At 48.1% G+C, this 17,250-nt stretch overlaps 1 protein-coding gene across 1 annotated transcript; it reads left to right on the top strand.

The window, feature by feature from the left end:
- Positions 1-1,647: 1,647 nt before the first annotated feature.
- Positions 1,648-15,426, top strand: LOC134526436 (uncharacterized protein KIAA1958-like). Its single transcript, XM_063358320.1, has 3 exons — positions 1,648-1,864; positions 10,080-11,280; positions 14,408-15,426. Exons 1-3 carry the CDS (start codon positions 1,715-1,717, stop codon positions 15,253-15,255), a joined length of 2,199 nt encoding a protein of 732 aa, XP_063214390.1. The 5' UTR covers positions 1,648-1,714; the 3' UTR covers positions 15,256-15,426.
- The last annotated feature ends 1,824 nt before the right edge of the window (positions 15,427-17,250 follow it).

The raw sequence follows: 17,250 nt of genomic DNA on the forward strand, positions 1-17,250 counted from the left end.
TCCCCCAGCCACCACTGTGCAGCCCATCCACCTCTCCCCCACAGCGTTTCTCAGCTTTGTAGGCTGAGGTCTGGATGCTGATGAGAAATGTCTGCTCATTAAATAGCTTATCTTCTTGTCTAGTAGATTGTACACCAAATTTTCTGTGTAACAGACATGAGTGCGTAGTAGGAACTCCAGAGTATTGAATTAAGCATTAAAAGAACATTAAGACATGAACCTGCAAAATGTGAACTCGGGGAGAATTGAGAGCACTCGAGCTCTCAGTTGCCAAAGGAACAAAAGAAACACAATATCCTTTAGAACGTTTAATATTTAATTTGGTAAGATGCTCAGATAGTAGGGCAGCGAATGCAGAGGGCGATGACAGAGCGCAGTGTGCGAGGGGTGCTTTGCGTCAGCCACAGGGGCCTTCGCGAAGCACCAAAACACACGGGCACAAAAGGCTCCTTGTTTGCAGAGCTGTCAGTTTTATGCACAGCTACCTGGTCTGTACACGCACCGGCCATTTTCTAAAAGCCATTTAATTCAGATGTGTTCTTGCTAAAAACACAGCACCGACATTTACAAAAGAGACTCCTAACGATCAGGCTAGTTAGAAAGGAAAGAACCAGTGGCATATCTTAAATGTTGGAGATCTGTCGCTGACTGACTCCCCACTATTCATGTACTGCAGGTACCTAAAGCCAACAGGATGATTTTCATGAACTAAAACAGTTTTCCTACAGAGCTAAGTTTAATTCAGGGGGGCGCCTTCAGCTAAATTTTCTTGCTTTAAGGTCAGGGCTCAAAAAAATATCTAACCAATACTTCACTTATTGATAAAATACTTAATTTAATACTGACCAGTTGCTTCTGCTATAGCTAGCAGTCAGCTAGCAAGATTCTTCCCTCTTAAGTTTTGTCATGAGGACTTAAGTACACATGTGGTCACCAAAGGAACAAAAAGGATTTTGTGTAAACAGAGCAGGACGGCCATGGCTGTGTCCCAGTCCTCTAACAGCCAGACCTGCCTTCCAAGGAGCTCAGCCCTGCACAGACAGCTATTTTGAGGTACCCAATGAGGCTTCAGGGAGCCAGCAGCCTCGGTGATTTTCTAAGAAGCATTCACTGATGCCTTAGTCATCCGAGAGCGTCTGCTGGAAGATCCAGTAAGAAATGGCTGGGTTTGTGCTGCAGCCTTGGAGAAAGTTTCCAAAGTGTATTTTCAGAAGTGCCTTTTCTGCACTCAGGGCAATTTCAGCAGACAACTCCAGATCCTAACCCACCATTGGCTCAAGTTTTGCTTGAATCTGTAGAGTGGGCTTAATTGTTTGCTCTTGCTCACACTTCGGAAAGTGTGTTATCGCTGCTGTAGGACAAGGCCTGGCAACCTCTTACGGATACTATGCCAGAGTGTATTTTTCTTTTCCAAATTAGCAGCTAGGTGTGCCAGTGCTGGGTTTTGCTGCCTCTCCAAGAGGCAAGATGCCATCCATTTGTGGTATTTTTCATCTGTGAGGCTCTCAGCTCCTGCTGAATGCAGCACTCAAGAAGTGGGAGACAGAAACTGCGAGCCACTGCCTCTTACTGGTGCATCCCCAGATACTGCTGATCCCTGCTCCTGCCTCAAGTATGCCATTGAGAACCTATGAAAATTGAGTGCAGACTCTGCTCAGGGCAGAGCCTTTTGCTTATTGCTTCCATCCCACACAAAGGATCTTCAAGTTACTTTATGATCACTTTTCTAAATACCTCATACCTTCTCTCTCCCTTCTCTCCTAGGCTTCCCTGTCCTCTAGGCGCCAGTGAGATTCCTGTCCTTCCACAGACAGCTCTGCTCCGTGGGAGGATTCCTGAAGCATCTGGCCTGTCCTTGGAGGAGGTAAGGGAGACAGCGGCACTTCAAAACAAGGAAATAGTAGAAAATGAAATAGAAGCAAAGGCTCCAAAGGTGGGAAGCCAGCAAGGCTCCCAAATTTCCTGTCAGCGTGGTTAGGTATCATGAACCGATGAATTTGCAGCCAAAAAGCTTGGGCGCTGCTTGGTAAGGTGTGTTTTGTGAAGGACAAGCACCTTTCCTTTACATGGGCACTGCACCCTGGGGTTCCCTGTCCTCTCCCTGTGCCAGCTGTGGGCATCTGCATCTGGCCGAGAGACCCCAGCGGAGACTGGAAAAAGCAATCCCAGAGGGAGAACTTTCCCTGCTCTGAAAGTTTCTTGTTTATCAACAAAGTTATTTCTTCTACCTTCAGGAACCATTTACCATCCCATCCTCAACAAACCTTCACAAACACTTGAGATGTAAAAACGAGAGCTAGTTCTTTCCCTGTTGCTAGCGAGAGCAACTTCTACATCCACCCCCAAACTGAGTCACCACCGGTTTAAAGCACCTCAGAAAAGGTGAAATCCTCATGCCTGGGAATGAGTTGAGGTGTCAGTGGTTGAAATTGTTCTGTATTGTAGAAAAGTAGGTTACTGTGTCTCATTGTGAACAATTACGTCTAATTACAAGTCACAGATTCACCACAAATACTGTTTAATAACAAATTTCTACCAGGCTTCATGCAGAGCACGTTACGAAGTAACACATTACTTCTGGTTTGCGGGCAGGTAACGCCTGATGCAGAGCGGAAGGAAAGAGCGTTTTGGCTCAGATCAAACAAAAGGGAATGGACGCTTGGCCCCGACTCGCAGTTCAGTGGGTGAAGCTTTGGGTGATGCATCCTCCAGCTCACAGCACGGGCCATTGCATTTTAGTTTAGCAGATGGTAGAAAAAAGTGGCCTGCGCCACACTATGATTTTAGTTAAACTTTAAAAGGCTGCTCAGAAATACATAAAACTGCAATAAACACTTTGACAATGAAATTCAACAGATAAGATTTGCAGCTTCCCCTTAGCAAACGCACAAACAGGATGTTGATTTTTGCTGTTAGAGATATAAAAAAAAATATTCCATCAACGGTGAGATACAGTAAGAGCCTTATCCCTGCTCCAAGGACAGCAAATGCAGAAGTTTCTGTATTCGGCTAAAGGCAAAGTTACCGGTCAGCATTTTTATGATGTATTTTTAGCAGTAAGATAGCAAGTTTCCTAGGAAGTTGGCACTTTGAGAGGTCAGTAAATCTGTGGTGAGAGCTTCGCACTAAATTGTTGCCGTTCTCTTTCTCTGGAGCTCCAGGTGCAAAGGTTCTTTGGCAGGAATAGGGAAGTGCACAGGGATGGCGCCTTCACCCCAAGTATACGTGTGAGAGGACCTTGACCCTGGCATTAATAGCACTATTTATTCAGCGTGGGGTCGGGGCAGGGCTGCGGCGAGCAAAGCGGGCTGGGGGTGGCGAGTGAAGGTCGCTTTGGGCCACTCCGGGCCGGGCGGGGGCGGCCCCGCGTGGCGGGGACTGAGCACCCTCTGCCGGGAGCGAGCGGCGGCGGCGGCAGGTCCCGGGGAAAGGGAACAAAAGAAGCCAAGTCCTGCACCCTTCCCCGCTTATTTTTGAGCCTGTTGCAGTCAAACTCCGCGAAACTGCAAGGATTGAAAGTGGTTTTATAGTAGGAGATGATGATGTTTTCCCGTGACTGGCAAAGCTTGTGCTTTATGAGAAATACCACAAATAGTGAGAGAAGCAATTAAGAGAGTAGCAAACACTCCTACAAGTGCCTTCTTGCCAGCAGACATCTTCTTCCACTAATTAAGTGAAAGAAGATCATTTTAATACAAATGGCTGCTGGGGAACAAAGTGAGTTCCCACAGTAGGTTCTATGCCGATATAATTATACAGTCATCTGTAGCGCAGGACTGACAATAAAAAAAAATCCAAGGAAAAGTAAACCAGCCTGTATAGAGAATGTTACAGAAAATAATGGCCTGCTCTCCCCTGGCGGCACTAACCATAAGTGTGGTCTGCTCACAAACGGCAGTGTTAACGGGGTAAATAACACTATTATTATCAACTTTGTACCATTTTCTGCCCAAGTAACAGAATTGCCCTTTACTAATTTCAGCTTTCCCACTTCTTCCTGAGGAAATAAAATATTAGGACCTACTTATAGAAGTGCAGGGTTTTAAATTAATTTTTTCCTTTACTACAGCTGGTTTTGGTCGTTGATTACTGTTTGTTGGACCAGGCAACGCTTTGCCGGCTGGCTGCGGCTTTTATTAGCTCTTTTAAGACGACTTGATTTAGAGCTCGCAGTTACGTTACAAGGACAGCAGCTCTGTAATGCAGACCCTCAAGAGAAGAGATGTTTAGGACTCATGAAAAAAATTGTGTCTCATTCTTTGAACAGAACCGCTCTTGTCTGAGGAATGTGGTGCTGCAGGCTAATATTTAACAGCAGTCTCTCTTCTCTGGCTCAGAGCTGGTGTGTGCAGTTAGACCCTGCCCTCCATCAGATACGCTGGGTATTATTTTCTCAGAGCATCTCTCAAAATGGAGGAATGCCACCCTGTAGCAAGTGCAGGATGTATCTTGGGAATTGTATTTCTGCAGTAGGGCAGGAGGTACGGGTGGAAGGATTTGGTGAAGCAGGAAAGGAGCTGAAGAGGTGCTGAGAAGGCTCTTGTACAGGGGAGGGGGAGGAGAGAAACAAACAACCCAGAGAACAGGAAAAACGATGTGCTGGGAAATGATTAATCCACCCCAAAGGCCCTTGCTAAGAAGTGGTGGGACAAGCTCAACGATTTTTGGCAGCCGTGAGCTACTTCTGCTCTGCTCTCAACTCCTGTCTTGCAACCAGATGTGTTTAAGTACAGCTTCATCCCATTCCTGCCCCAGACACACATCCCCCGTCAGTGTCCTTCATTCCTGGCAGCTCTCCGGCAATACGCCCCCTCTATATGTGTATTTTACGGCCGTCCCGTGCCCCTCCGCCTCCAGTAAGTGTTTCTCAAGTGAGTGGGAGCACACAGTCTGAGCTGGGAGAATGGGACAGGAGTCAAGTTTAAGAACTGCTGTTCTGTATCCTGTTGTTTTCCTATTGGGATTGTTCCAGTTTCCTGCACTGTCTTATCTGGAGCTGAAAAGCCAAACTCTCATATTTACTTGCTCTGTGCGTGCCTCGGATTTCTAATGTACAAAATAGATGTTGTAAGACTTCAGAGAAACATAGCTAGGACTATTAAAGGGTGGAGGGACAGGAACAAAGCGGTTGAAGGGCTTTCAGTGCCTATATAATTAGTTCTTTATTTAGTTAGCCTGCGTGTGTCACAGAGGGTTTCAGAGCACCTTCAGCATACCATAATGCTGCACAGAGTCCACTGAAATGTAAAGAGAGTAAGATTCAGATGTTTACATTCTCAGGTGATTCCAGGTACCTGTGTTTGACAGACCTTACAAGAGAGTCATTTTCAGAAAGTGCTGAGTATGTTTTTTCCTCCCCAAGGGCTCAAACTAGACAGAGGAAAGTCTTAAAGCAGAACAAGCATTTCAATGCTTTTAGTCAGCCTTGAGTTTTAAGAGCTCCACTGAAATGCTGTAGACTTCTTTGAAATTCCTTGGCCACATTTTCTTGCATGCAGAGGTAAAATAAGCAGATACAGTGCTGACGTCTTGAAAGCTTACTATGTAGACCAGACTCATGAAAAAGCAAAACCTTGTAGATTTTTTTTTTTTCAAAAAACTTTTTTTCCTCTAGTGAACATGAATTCACTTAACTATAGATTATATTAGTGCACTAAATTCCCTATGGGTTAAAAAAAAAAATAAAAATGAAAGAAAACATTTACCGTACAGCTTTGGAATGTCCTGTTTTTCTGCACAAAGGTGTGGGTCCTGCATATTCGGTGTCCATTATCAGATGGGAGGCTCTCCTGGAAAGATAATTAAACCGCCGCATCACTCACAGCCCTGCAGATTCTGAGCCAGACACAAGGTTTCAACCCAAAACTCAGCCCCCAAACTCCAGCCCCAGAACCCTCCCCCTTAGGGATCATGGGTTTGTTTGGAAGCAGGTAAAAACTGTGGCAGTGATCAAGACGGATTTTTATTAATTGACGAGATGAGCAGTATGTCAGTTCAGCCTTTGTGGGTAAATACATATTTCATCTTTTTCCGCTCAGTTGTAACTGTAAATTCAGACTCATTCCACTTGCCAGTTCCTTTGGAGGTACTCTCAATTGATGTAAGTATGAGAGCAGGAGTGGGCTGAAGAAGAATCCTTAGTTGATTACCAGAGCCTTTATTTGGAACTAAATATCAAGAGAAAAAAGGATATTTTTTTTTTTCAGAGAGATCAGGAAAAGGAAGACATGTGCTTGGAGATAAGGAAAGATAAAAGCATTCCATTTAAAGACGCCTGTGATAGAAATCAAGATGTTCATCTACCAAGTCAGTAATTTCATGGCCTTATGACCATGCAGAGCTTCCGTTTCTGTTACCTTTTCCCACACTAACTCTAAGCACCAAGTCACTGGCATGAAAGTTCTGTTCCGTTTGTGCGAGCAGCTCAACCCTTTAGGGAGGAATTACACAGGTTCAACTTGAAGATAAAACTCTCTTGGACTTCAGAAGGGGAAAAACGGCTTTCCCATAAGTTTACGTTCAGCTTTCCGAGGCCCAGGAATGGGCTGTGAGTGCCTGTCCCTGGAAAGTTTGAAGCAGGTTGGAGGAAAACCTCTCGGAGAACTGTGGGCAGAGCTCCTTCCTCTGTGCAGAACAAGGGCAGCTGAAATGGCCCTTTGAGGTGACTTTCAAACCCCTTTTCTGTGACTTATTAGCTGATTGGATGACAGTGCCAGGAGACCCTATACAACGCCGGGATCAACAGAGGTCAAGAGCTCAAAATGCATTTGCCGCTTTAAAACTGGGGGGGTTGGTGTGGTTTTTGTTTAAAGCAAACAGCGGATTTCAGTTAGAAAATTATTTGAAAATCCTAGCTCTGCATGTTTCACAAGCTAGCGTGTGCAACCAGCGAAGCGTTCTGGGCTAAAATGATCTGTACTATCATTAGAAAACCCTAAGAAGGAACATAAGGATTGATAACTGGCGTAAGTGCAGAAGGGCCTTCCAGCACTGTGCTGCTGTGCAGGAGTTCCACCCCACACGGCAGCAGCCCCGATGCCACTGCTCACCCCTCTGGGCAGGACAACCCATGCTGCCAGACATTTCACCCGCGCTTTTCTCTTCGAAAGGCACATTTCGTTCCCTGCCCTGTCTCCTGAGGTTAGAGAGGGCGCCTCTTGTATGCTTTGCTTGTGTTTGTTTCTTTTCCTCTTGGGGCTGAGCTTTGCCTAACTACCAACCACTCATTAATGGTTCCACGGGTATTTGCCGTTGCAGTCATCACCCCTGCTCACGCAGGCTCCCTGGTGCTCGCTGCGTGGAAGCCCACACCACTTTCATGCCTTATTTTTTTCTTCTTCCTTCCCCTTCCTGGTTGGGACAATTAAACTTTTGCCTGAAGATTTTGCATGCTTACTCGCTTAGACTTTGCATCCAGCAAAGCGCGTTTAGCTTTGCCATCGGTAGATCAAAGCACTCACTTCAAATGAAGTGGTGGGTGAGTGCTCGGCCAGCTGCAGCCCTGGAGCTCAGCAGCCCGTTTCCCACCCCCACCCCTCGGGTTCTGCAGGTCCGGGATGGACAGAGCAGGAAACCCCTAACGCGCTGCCAGAGGGTTCCTCCACAGGGCAGGGGCTTGGCCAAGAGGCAGTTCCACAGTCACTGGGGTTTGTCTGCGTTTGGTTGGTCTCAACCCTGCTCTGGAGGCCTTGTGGCAGGATGGTGGGGATGCAGATACGGGTCCAACCCCCATCACTCATAGCCAACCAGGCTCCTTTGGGTGCCCCAGGCCCCTCAGGCCAGCCCTGCTGGCCATGAGGCGGTTTGAGTTAGGGCAGGTGGCCTCAGGAGCCCCGGGTGACCCCGTCCTGGTGCCAGGCTGGTGACAGAGAGGGTAAGGGCCCTCCACCGCGTGGTTTCCACACCCACCTCACATCACAGACACTGGCCGAGCCCTGCAGCAGCCACCACGCCTCGCCCTGCGCATGGGGCTGGTGCTGCCCCTGGGCAGCCTGGCCAGTCACACCCTGGTGTCCCTTCCTCCAGGCAGGGCTCCTCAGCCTCACTGGGTCCCTCCTTGCCCTGCGAGGACAAGCACAGCCGGAGGTAGGGCATGAAAGGCACCGGGCGTAGCCTCTGCTGTGGATGCTGGGCTTCAGCAGCACGGCAGTTCCCCCAGTTTAACTAGCATACTCATGAAATAAATCCCTGCAGACAAACACCGCATTCACGGATTACAGAGCAGCCCTGCATCTGTCACCCGGGATGGGCTTCTACTGTCTTCTGCAGCTTGCTTGGAGAACAGGAGCATGCAGAGCAGGAGACCCGGGGGCTTGGATGGGTGCTGGGCTGTCTGCTCACCTCCAATGCCAACAGGGGCCTGCTCTCACCAGGACACTGTGACGCATTTAGGCCAGAGCTGCTCAAAGAACCAGTTTAGACAAGATTCCCGCATCCAGTGTTCTCAGTCTGGCATCTTTTACCACCACTAAATGCAAAGCTTTTAATTAATAATAGACTAAGGCGCCTGGAGCGAAGGCTGCCATTGTGACCTGTAAACGCACGTGGTATCAGTCACATAGCAGCGTAAGGCTTCTTGCCTCTCTCGCAGTACGTGTGCTGACGGGGAGTTTATGCGAGCGATTGTTCTCTAGCCTGTCACACGGAAATGATGACGACTTTCTAGACTACTACATAGAACTCGTCAAAACAGATGGGAGAATTTCAGATTTAGTCCGCAGTAAATATGAGTTACATATATATGCAAAGAATTCTTTAGTTAGGAAACTTCCTCTTCTTTTTACTGTTTGAAAAGTCAGCTAGTGTCAGAATCTGAACTAGCTTCGCTATTTCTGGTACTTCTGTTTCTGCAGTTCACTCTTTGGAGAAGTAAAGATTGCTAACCACAGCTTGTGTTCACAGCGCCAGTGCTGAAAGGAACATCTTGCAGGGTCTGGTTTTTAAAATTCTATTTTCAATATTTATATTTTGTTTTAACTTTGGTACACTGTAAAGGCTAATCCTGCAAATATTTACACAAGTCAAGCTTTCTATATATAGTTCATTGGAGCTCAATGGGAGCTCACCTTACTAAAGGCACATGTTCTACAGTAGCATTTATTTTGGACTGAGCATCAAAAAAATATAGTTGCATCTGCTAGACAGATTTGGGTTTTTTTAAAATATATGTATACACACATACACATATAGACACACACTTACGGTGATTATTTTAGGTTCTGAGAGAGAAAGAATATTCAAACAGTCGCTTACTGATCTCCACCTGAGAAGGCTCAGTGAGACAGAAAACAGCAGCATGGTGAGTATTCTTTTCTAGCATAAGTGATACCATAGACAATCGTTTCTAACAGAACGAATTATAGCGTTAAAAATTGTAGATTTTTTTAAAATAAGTTTTAGATACGTGGATGCAAGGTCCATTTTTTAGTTTCTGAAAAGCATCCCACAAACAACTTCACGTATCCAGTTGCCCTCTGATGCAAGTAGTGCTGCCATTGACAGATGAAAGAAGGATGAGCCCTGGTGGCCGTGGAGAGGTGGGAAACTGAGAATTCAGTTTTCTGAATTCCTGCCACTTTCCCTTGTTATTTTCCGTAAGCGAGTACAGAATTGGCCGGGGGCACGAGCTTGCTGAGATCACAGGACTCAGCTTTGCGAACAGAGCACTACACTTCAGCAAGTCACCCTTCCGTTATGAGCTGTGGTCACTGCTCGGGTGTTCATCTCGGTTACGCTGGGGATTTAGAACACGCACGTGAACAGCTGCTGTGGCTCGGCTCAGGTGTGATAAATTCCTAAGCTGAGCTACTTGGTTGGGACTCAGAGCCCATAGCTATTCATGAATTATGTCTATAATAAATTCATCATTCCAGGACCATGCCCAAATTACCCTCCAGGTCTTCAAAGTGGACAGAATTATTTATTTATTTTAAAGAATGAACAAATTGTAGATCAGTGATTGCTCTAATGGTTCTTCTTAAAAAGCACTTATTGCTGTACTGAGGTGGGGCTAGAAACAGTCCCCAGGACTGCTATGCCCATCCTCTTCCACTTACGTTATCTCCAACACGTTTTTACAGAATGAGAGCGTCGGTGGCGAAAGGTGCAGCGATGCCAGTTCCCTTCACACGGATCTCTCCAGTCTCGTGACCTGGGCACACGCTCACGGGACCATATGCAATCAAATCCCAGCCTTGGAAATTGTGCAGAACACGGGCCATCCCAGCAAGGACAATTCTGTCCTGTGGATATGTGGAGTTGGACACGCGTATCACTGGCAGTGTGGGAAATTATACTTCAGAAGCAGAGAAGAGAATAAAGGTGGAGAAAAGAGGAGGAGGTTAGTGTCTTCTGAGGCTTCATCAAGGGAAGGTCATTTAGGGGAAAGGAGGTTCAGGATGACCCCGTCTTTTGAGAGGGCTAAAGCAGATGCTGTTAGCACAGGGTCATGTAGGAGATCTCCAGGGGTCCCTCAGCAGACAGACAACACAGTCTATGTAATACATAATGAACCGTCACCCAGAGAAAATGGAAAAAACAGCAAATCCATGAGACCATGCTTTGCAGCAGAGAAGTGTTTGTCAGTATCTGGTGGTGAAGTCAAAACTGACAGACGTAAGGTGAAGGTAGAAAGCAACGAAGATCTACAAATCATCTCTGATGAAGAACAGTGCATATCAGATGAAGACAACCAAGGAGACAGAATCAACCAGAATATTCTGTCAGAATCACCAGTTAAAGGTGTAGTTGCTGAGGTAGATTTGCACACGCATCACAGTCAGAAGATGGCATTTAACAAGCCGACGGCCATCCAAACATCTGGCTTCACCCCCGCAGGAAAGGCCCCCCTGACTCTTGCCTGCGTTCTGAAACCCCCCGTCAGCAATCAAGAGAGCCTGGACAGCAGCTTCTTGAGGCTGGGTCCTCTTAATCCTGCAGGGTCCATAACCGACACTTCTAGAGCAAGAAATTCCTCTGGGTCAGCAATACTGAAAGAACATTTAAGATCTGCTCCTGTCTCCAACATTGAAGCAAAGGCCCAGCTTGAGTCACCCGCCTCTGTGACATTCTTTGAGTTTGAAGCCACTGTCGACGTCCAGCAGGAGCTCCAGCTGAGCCCTCCTGAGCACGGCACACCAGGAGTAGGTTTCAGCATGAACGTCACTGAAAACCCTGGTGAGGGGAGTGAACCGTCAGGATCTGGGCACACACCTCATCTCTCAGCCTTACTGAGTCCAGAGAGCAGCAACGCGGACCACCCACCTGCATCTTCATGCAAAGGTAAGAGAGTCTGGGGTTTTCTTCCTGGAGGGGGGTGTGGGTACATTCATTGTTTCCCAAAATATTAAAGGGGGGTGAGTTCACATAGCTGCCAAAATCTGTACTGTAGCACCTAAGGAAATGCCTCTGATTTGGGGCAGTCTTGTTCCTACTAGAAGGGACTGACAGGGTTCCTACCTCAAGCAACCAGCACTTCAGTAGATAATGCCATTCACTGAGGTACCCAAATGTGTACTTGGCTGCGGCCCAGCCTTACCTACCCGGTTTGAATACTTTGGTCTTTCATTTTACTTAGTATCACCACATATATGTTGGCTGTACTTAAGAGGGAGTCCCTGTGAGAAACTGGAGCCAGAGATGGGAGCTCAGGTCTGGAGAGAAGAAAACAAGAGGAAGTAACTTTTAAAGCAGCGAAACAGAGAAATTGCGGCTGAAACTCTGGCTGCAAAGTCAGTGGCAAAAATCCCAGCGATCGCAATGGGAGCAAAGTTTCAATCCTGCATATTAAATGGCACGAGCTAAATAAATTGCTTTAGTACTTTTAAGAATTTTAAGATTTTCATACACACTGTTCTTGGGATCCTACTGGAGCCTGGAGAGTTAAAATTGCTCAAATGTCAACTTGCAAGACACCCTGCTTACAAGGGAACTTTCAATACCAAGGTTAAGCCACACACAGAGCATATTTTAAACGACTCCGTAGCATAAGAGTATGCTGTTTGACAAGATTTGGGAAGCCTAGCCTGCGGCTGTTTTAATCCTCCTCTAAAACTGTGGCTGTCTGCACAAGAAGGAACCGCTGACGTACAGCGTGTGGACAGGATCGGAGTTACGCTGGTCTTCTGCAAGCAGTGGGGAAGCCATCGCTGAAATCGATGTAATTCATTTAATAAATGATCATATTTTAGGATAGTGTGTAATACACTGGAGCCTTAATGCCATGTACATATATATTATGTAATCTGGTGATTAAAACACCTCAAACTAAAATGCAAATGCCCATGTTTTTAAAGATGTTATAGTAAAGCCACAAAATTTGCATCTCTAATGATCTGAGTGCCTGCAGGTCCTTTTTGACATTAATACGAAGTAAACTGCCGTCTAGTCAGTTTTATGGGTTTGTCTGGTAGTATCTAGGTGTAAATGTTGAGGCAGATTTGTAACATTTAATTCAGAGAGTAAAAGTATATGTTTTCCATCAGTGGCTTAGTGCCTTGGCTCCATCTGAGGAGCAGCCCCCAGCGGCGCGTGTCCCGCTTCCACACGCTCGGTATGAGAATCCCATTTCACATTCCCTGAAACCTGTTCTCTTCCCGCAGTCGTGCCATGGCCCTGTCCGTGGCAGGCTGGGCCCTGCGGATGCAGGATGCTGCGGCTCTGCCCTGTGGATGCAGGATGCTGCCCGACCGCGTCTCCAGAATCCTCCCAGCTGCGGGCAGGGCTGTAACCGTGCTGCCCCGTCCCCAGCCAGCTGTACCTATTGCTCTGCCGAACTAAGGACCTATCTTAATTAGCCCTAGTGTTAAAGAGCAACACCCTTCTGTAGGTTTCTGCAATGTAGGGGGCCGGACAGTGTCCTTCTAAAGAAAAAAGATTACTGAAATAGTATTTTGGGGGTTGTCTGTAACACAATGGGCGGATACTGAAAGCACCATTGCTATTCAGAGTAAACTCAGCGTTACAGACATTTGTGTTCCTTATGTAGCCACAGCTGTATGAAGTGGCACAGCTGTTCTTTGTGAACACTATTTGACTATTTTTGTAATTGACAACATATATCACCTGAAGAGACTGGGAATTCAGCTGGGAACGGCTGGGTAGTAGCCGTTCCTGCCAAGATAAATGGCTCATGGCTGAAGCGAGGCCTCAGCACGTACTGATTTACGAGCCAGTCACCTCTTCACATCCATCAGTCACTAACAAAACAAGCAAAAACCCCAAACAGCGGCACAGGGATCAGTAGACCTCAGTCCAGCCACAGCATTTTAAGATAAGAGTGACGCATGTACAAAATAACTCGGTGCAAGAAGGGGAATCGCTAAACGTTGGCTCTAGAACCCTCTTCAGCCCTGGAAAAGTCACAGGCGAGCAGATGGAGCTTTTCACCAGTCCAAAGCATTAATTTCTCATGCTACATCGAACTAGGTAGATGTGGTATTGCCATAGCAACTCAAGAGAGAACCCAACTGGAATCCTGGCAATCTTTTTTTTTTTTTTTTTTTTTTTTTTTTTAAATAAACACACTTTTACTCATCTTTTTGTTCTTCCTTACTAGCCACCCCTAGCTTTTGGTTGCTGTTTTTATTTCACAGTGAGAGCTCTCTCGCTCTGAAGAGATTTTTGTAAAGACAAACACTTTAAAAATGTATTTTGCATAGTGCCTTGTACAGCACATGAAATGGATGCTACTTAGTCCTGGGGCAGGTCACACGATCCACGTACAGGCCATTAACTCTCTGTTTTAACAGCACAGAGTTCAGCCCCTCCAGTCACCACAAAATCTGCGCCAGAGTCGCTGCAAACTGCTGAGAGCGTTTCAGGTCCACGCGGGGTTGCTGGGGCCACACAGCCAGCGCTGCAGGCTTGGGACCGCAGCTACCAGTGACGTGGCCGGTCCCACCAGCGTGGTCCCTGCGAGCACACCCAGAGTCAGCTCCAAAACCGGCCAGGGGGAAGTTCAATGTCCGGCTGAGCCCCCCCACAATGGGTCCAGCCTCAGGTCCCACAGTGCTGCCGGAGCCGGCCCACAGAGCTCGCCCCAACGCTTTCCACCTGCGCACCCCACGGTGACCTTCACTCATTAAAGCTCACGAGGACCTCATGCTCTCCCACTTAAACATAGTTCAAAAAGAAAGAATATCTTAACTATACCTCCATGGGAGCGTGCAGATGCACTAGCCAAGCGAGAAAGCCAGGGAAGGCGGCAGTGCTGCCCGTGTCTAGGCTGGCGCTGGCTGGTGTTGAGGGGACAGAGCCAAAGCAAAGCTCTAGAGGAAGGGGTTCGTGAAAGTCCCGTAATCTCTAAATTACTTTTTCAAGGAAGGTGAAGGTTATTCTGCATCTCCTTCTATCTCACTGATCTCCTTGTAATTTCTTGCTGCCCACAAAGCTGTGTTTTATCTTTTAGATGGGTTGAAGAAGTGTGAGAAAAAGAGAAAACGTAACATTGGCGATATAAAAACTTTCAAAGACTGGCTGGTTTTACATTGCCCTTTGGAAACGCGCGAGATCTATAACCTGCCACCCGAAGACCTCGATAATTACCTGGCCTTGTTCTACAGTTCTGCAAAGAGACGGAACGGCACAGATTTTTCCGCCAGTTCTTTGCACTTCTACCAGAGCAGCATAGAGAGGTACCTCAAGGATCACAGCTACGAGTACAGCGTGGTTAAAGGGCTGGAATTCAGAGCGTCTCAGGAAGCCTTGAAACTAAAGCAACAGCACCTATCCGAAAAAGAGAGAGAGGGAGAGTGGAGTATTTTGGAGAATCTGACAGACGAAGATGTGGAAAACCTTCGTAAGAAGGGAATTTTAAGCAAGAGGAACCCTCAGGGCTTTTTGCACCTCATGTTCACAAACGCCATTAGGGGGTTCGGGGCCAGCACGCACAGTCAGAGCCAGGGTCTGTACTGGGGCCAGCTGGTGCTGAGAAAGGAGGAGGGGGAGCTGGAGTACCTGGAGTGGAAGGATGACCTGAGCGTGGAGCTGAACGCGGGGGAGTCGGGCCCGCGTCTCTTTGCCAAGCCCGACAGCCCCGATAGCTGCCCGGTGGCGGATTACAAGGAGTACGCCAGGAGGAGGCCCCTGGACATGCTCCACGACTACGACCCGCTTTATCTCTCACCCAAGCCCCTGTGCTCCATCTGGGACCAGGTATGGTACAGCAGGAAGTCAGTGACCAAAGCCAAAATGGAAAAGATCATGAAAGTTATTATCCAGCAAGTCAAAGAATCTGGCAAGAAGTCCAAGAAATAAAGGTGTCCAGTGAGTTCCTGCTGTGCCACTTTTTGACAGGAGCATGTTTTAGAGCAGGCTCTGAAAGGTTTAAGTGTCAATATTTAGGATAGGTCGAGGAGAACGTCCTCCTCTTCAGTTACACCTTAAAACATCAACATCTGCATTCGTGATTCCATTGACACGTGGTGATTAAATCTCATTAATTAATGAATTAGTCTCATTCTCTCCCATTTAAAGAGACAGAGCCTCAGCAAAGCTTTAGAGGAAGGGGTTTGGGAGAGTCCTCAGTGCACAGGTGCGCGTAACACATTTGCATTACCTGCCTTTGGGGTTAAGTGAAAAACTTCCGTTGTTCTTTCTATTAATGGAATTGATAGTTCAGCAAGTTCAATAAATATGAGAATCTTGGGTTTCATGACTGTAAAACAAGTTAATGTTCTACTGTATTATTAAGGACGTGATAAAATAGCTAATGTTAACGTGGAGGGCGCTCGGTAGCTGAATAACCCGGCAAGGAGCTTAAACCGCACTCGGATTTAGGGAGCCAAGACCTGTCCCGGCGTTCAGCCTCGCACATCAGCCTGTTGTAAAAGGACGAGTAACAGGAGTCGGTTCTAGGCTGGAAGGGGAACCACGAAACGCAGCGTTTGCCAGCGGCTAACCCCTGTCTCCTGGGAGTGCTTTCAACAAGGTTTACATCGTTTTTCTTAGTGAAAGATTTGTAGATTTAAGAAGTTGTGACTGTGTTTTCAAAAGTTATTGAAAACGGCTGACGGCGTTGAAAGGTTTTGTGGCAAGTGTTTTCCCCGGAGTGCTAAATACAGCTACAGAAACACACTTTGGGAGACGCAGTCGGCTTTTTTCAGCTGTTCAAGTACTGTTCAGTCAAGACGGTGACTTCCAGCCCATGGAGCTGGTGGTTGGGTTGCCGACACAACCTAATAAAAGAACGTTTCACTCGGTCCCGTTTGTCTGCTCTGTCTGTTCTGACCGGAGGAGGCCGGTGGCCCCAGGGCAGCAGGTGATGGATCCCTGATGTGCCCGGGTCCCTCCTGCTCCCAGCCCGTCACGGCTCAGCCTCAGGACCGGCCCCAAGGGGGCTTTGGGGAACCCACTGAGCCCCCCCTTCCCACCTCCTCAACCAGGGCTTTGGGGCCAATGATCCACCACTCCTGTCCGAGCAACATTTAACATCACCACGTAACTTTTTAAAAGTTATTTAAAGAGCCATAAAAAAAGACAAACTCACTCAATCTGATGCTTGGAGGGCATCTTCCAGCTTTCCCTGCGCTGCTGAGCACCGATGGCATCGCGACTGCTGCAGCCGGTGACGAAGGACCCGCCAGTGCCCAAGGTGAAGCCCAGTCACTGCACAGCCCCGGGAGCCCCGTGGGCACCTGGGAGCCCCGTGGCAACCGGCTGGGAGCCAGAGCAGAGCCCTTCTGGTTAGGCTGGGCTGGGTTGCCCCCACCCGCCTGGAGATAACGGTCGGGTCAGGCTTTTCTCTCCTCTGGGCTGATCTCTTGAGCCCCCACCCCAAAGCCCGTTAATGAGAGGCTGCTGCCTTAACAAGCAGGTGGCACAATTAGCGGGCAGCGTCCCCGTCCTCCTGCCAGGGGCACACGCCGCCCCCCCCCCCCCCCCCCCCCCCGATTCAATGCCTGTGTGTTGGGATGCGGTGGGAAAGGATTTCTAGGAACATCTTTTTCAGCGAGGAGGGAGACCGGGCGCTCTCGGCTCGCCAGCGGGCCACCCTCCAGCCCTCGGGGCCGGCAGAACGTCCAGCCAGGCCAGCGCGCTCCGGACCTGGGTGGCCAGCGAGCCCCCGGCCCGGGCAGATGGGGGCTGCCCCGTTCCTGCCCAGCCCTCGCTTCTCTCCCCCACCCCCGGGATCCTGCGGGGAGGGGGAAGCCGGGGATCGCCCGGGGGTCTCCCACCCCCCCTTTCCCCTTCGCGTCCCGAGAAACGGCGATTAACGGGGGCGGGGACCGGGACACGGCGCTCGGTCGGTGG

This window comes from Chroicocephalus ridibundus, chromosome 22, assembly GCF_963924245.1.
Source record: "Chroicocephalus ridibundus chromosome 22, bChrRid1.1, whole genome shotgun sequence".
Lineage (NCBI taxonomy): Eukaryota > Metazoa > Chordata > Aves > Charadriiformes > Laridae > Chroicocephalus > Chroicocephalus ridibundus.

Coding starts and splice junctions, on each gene's coding strand:
- LOC134526436 (XM_063358320.1), top strand. CDS start 1,715: ATGATCACTTTTCTAAATACCTCATACCTTCTCTCTCCCTTCTCTCCT. Junction 1,865..10,079: donor CTGGCCTGTCCTTGGAGGAG/GTAAGGGAGACA, acceptor ACGTTTTTACAG/AATGAGAGCGTCGGTGGCGA. Junction 11,281..14,407: donor ACCTGCATCTTCATGCAAAG/GTAAGAGAGTCT, acceptor TTTATCTTTTAG/ATGGGTTGAAGAAGTGTGAG.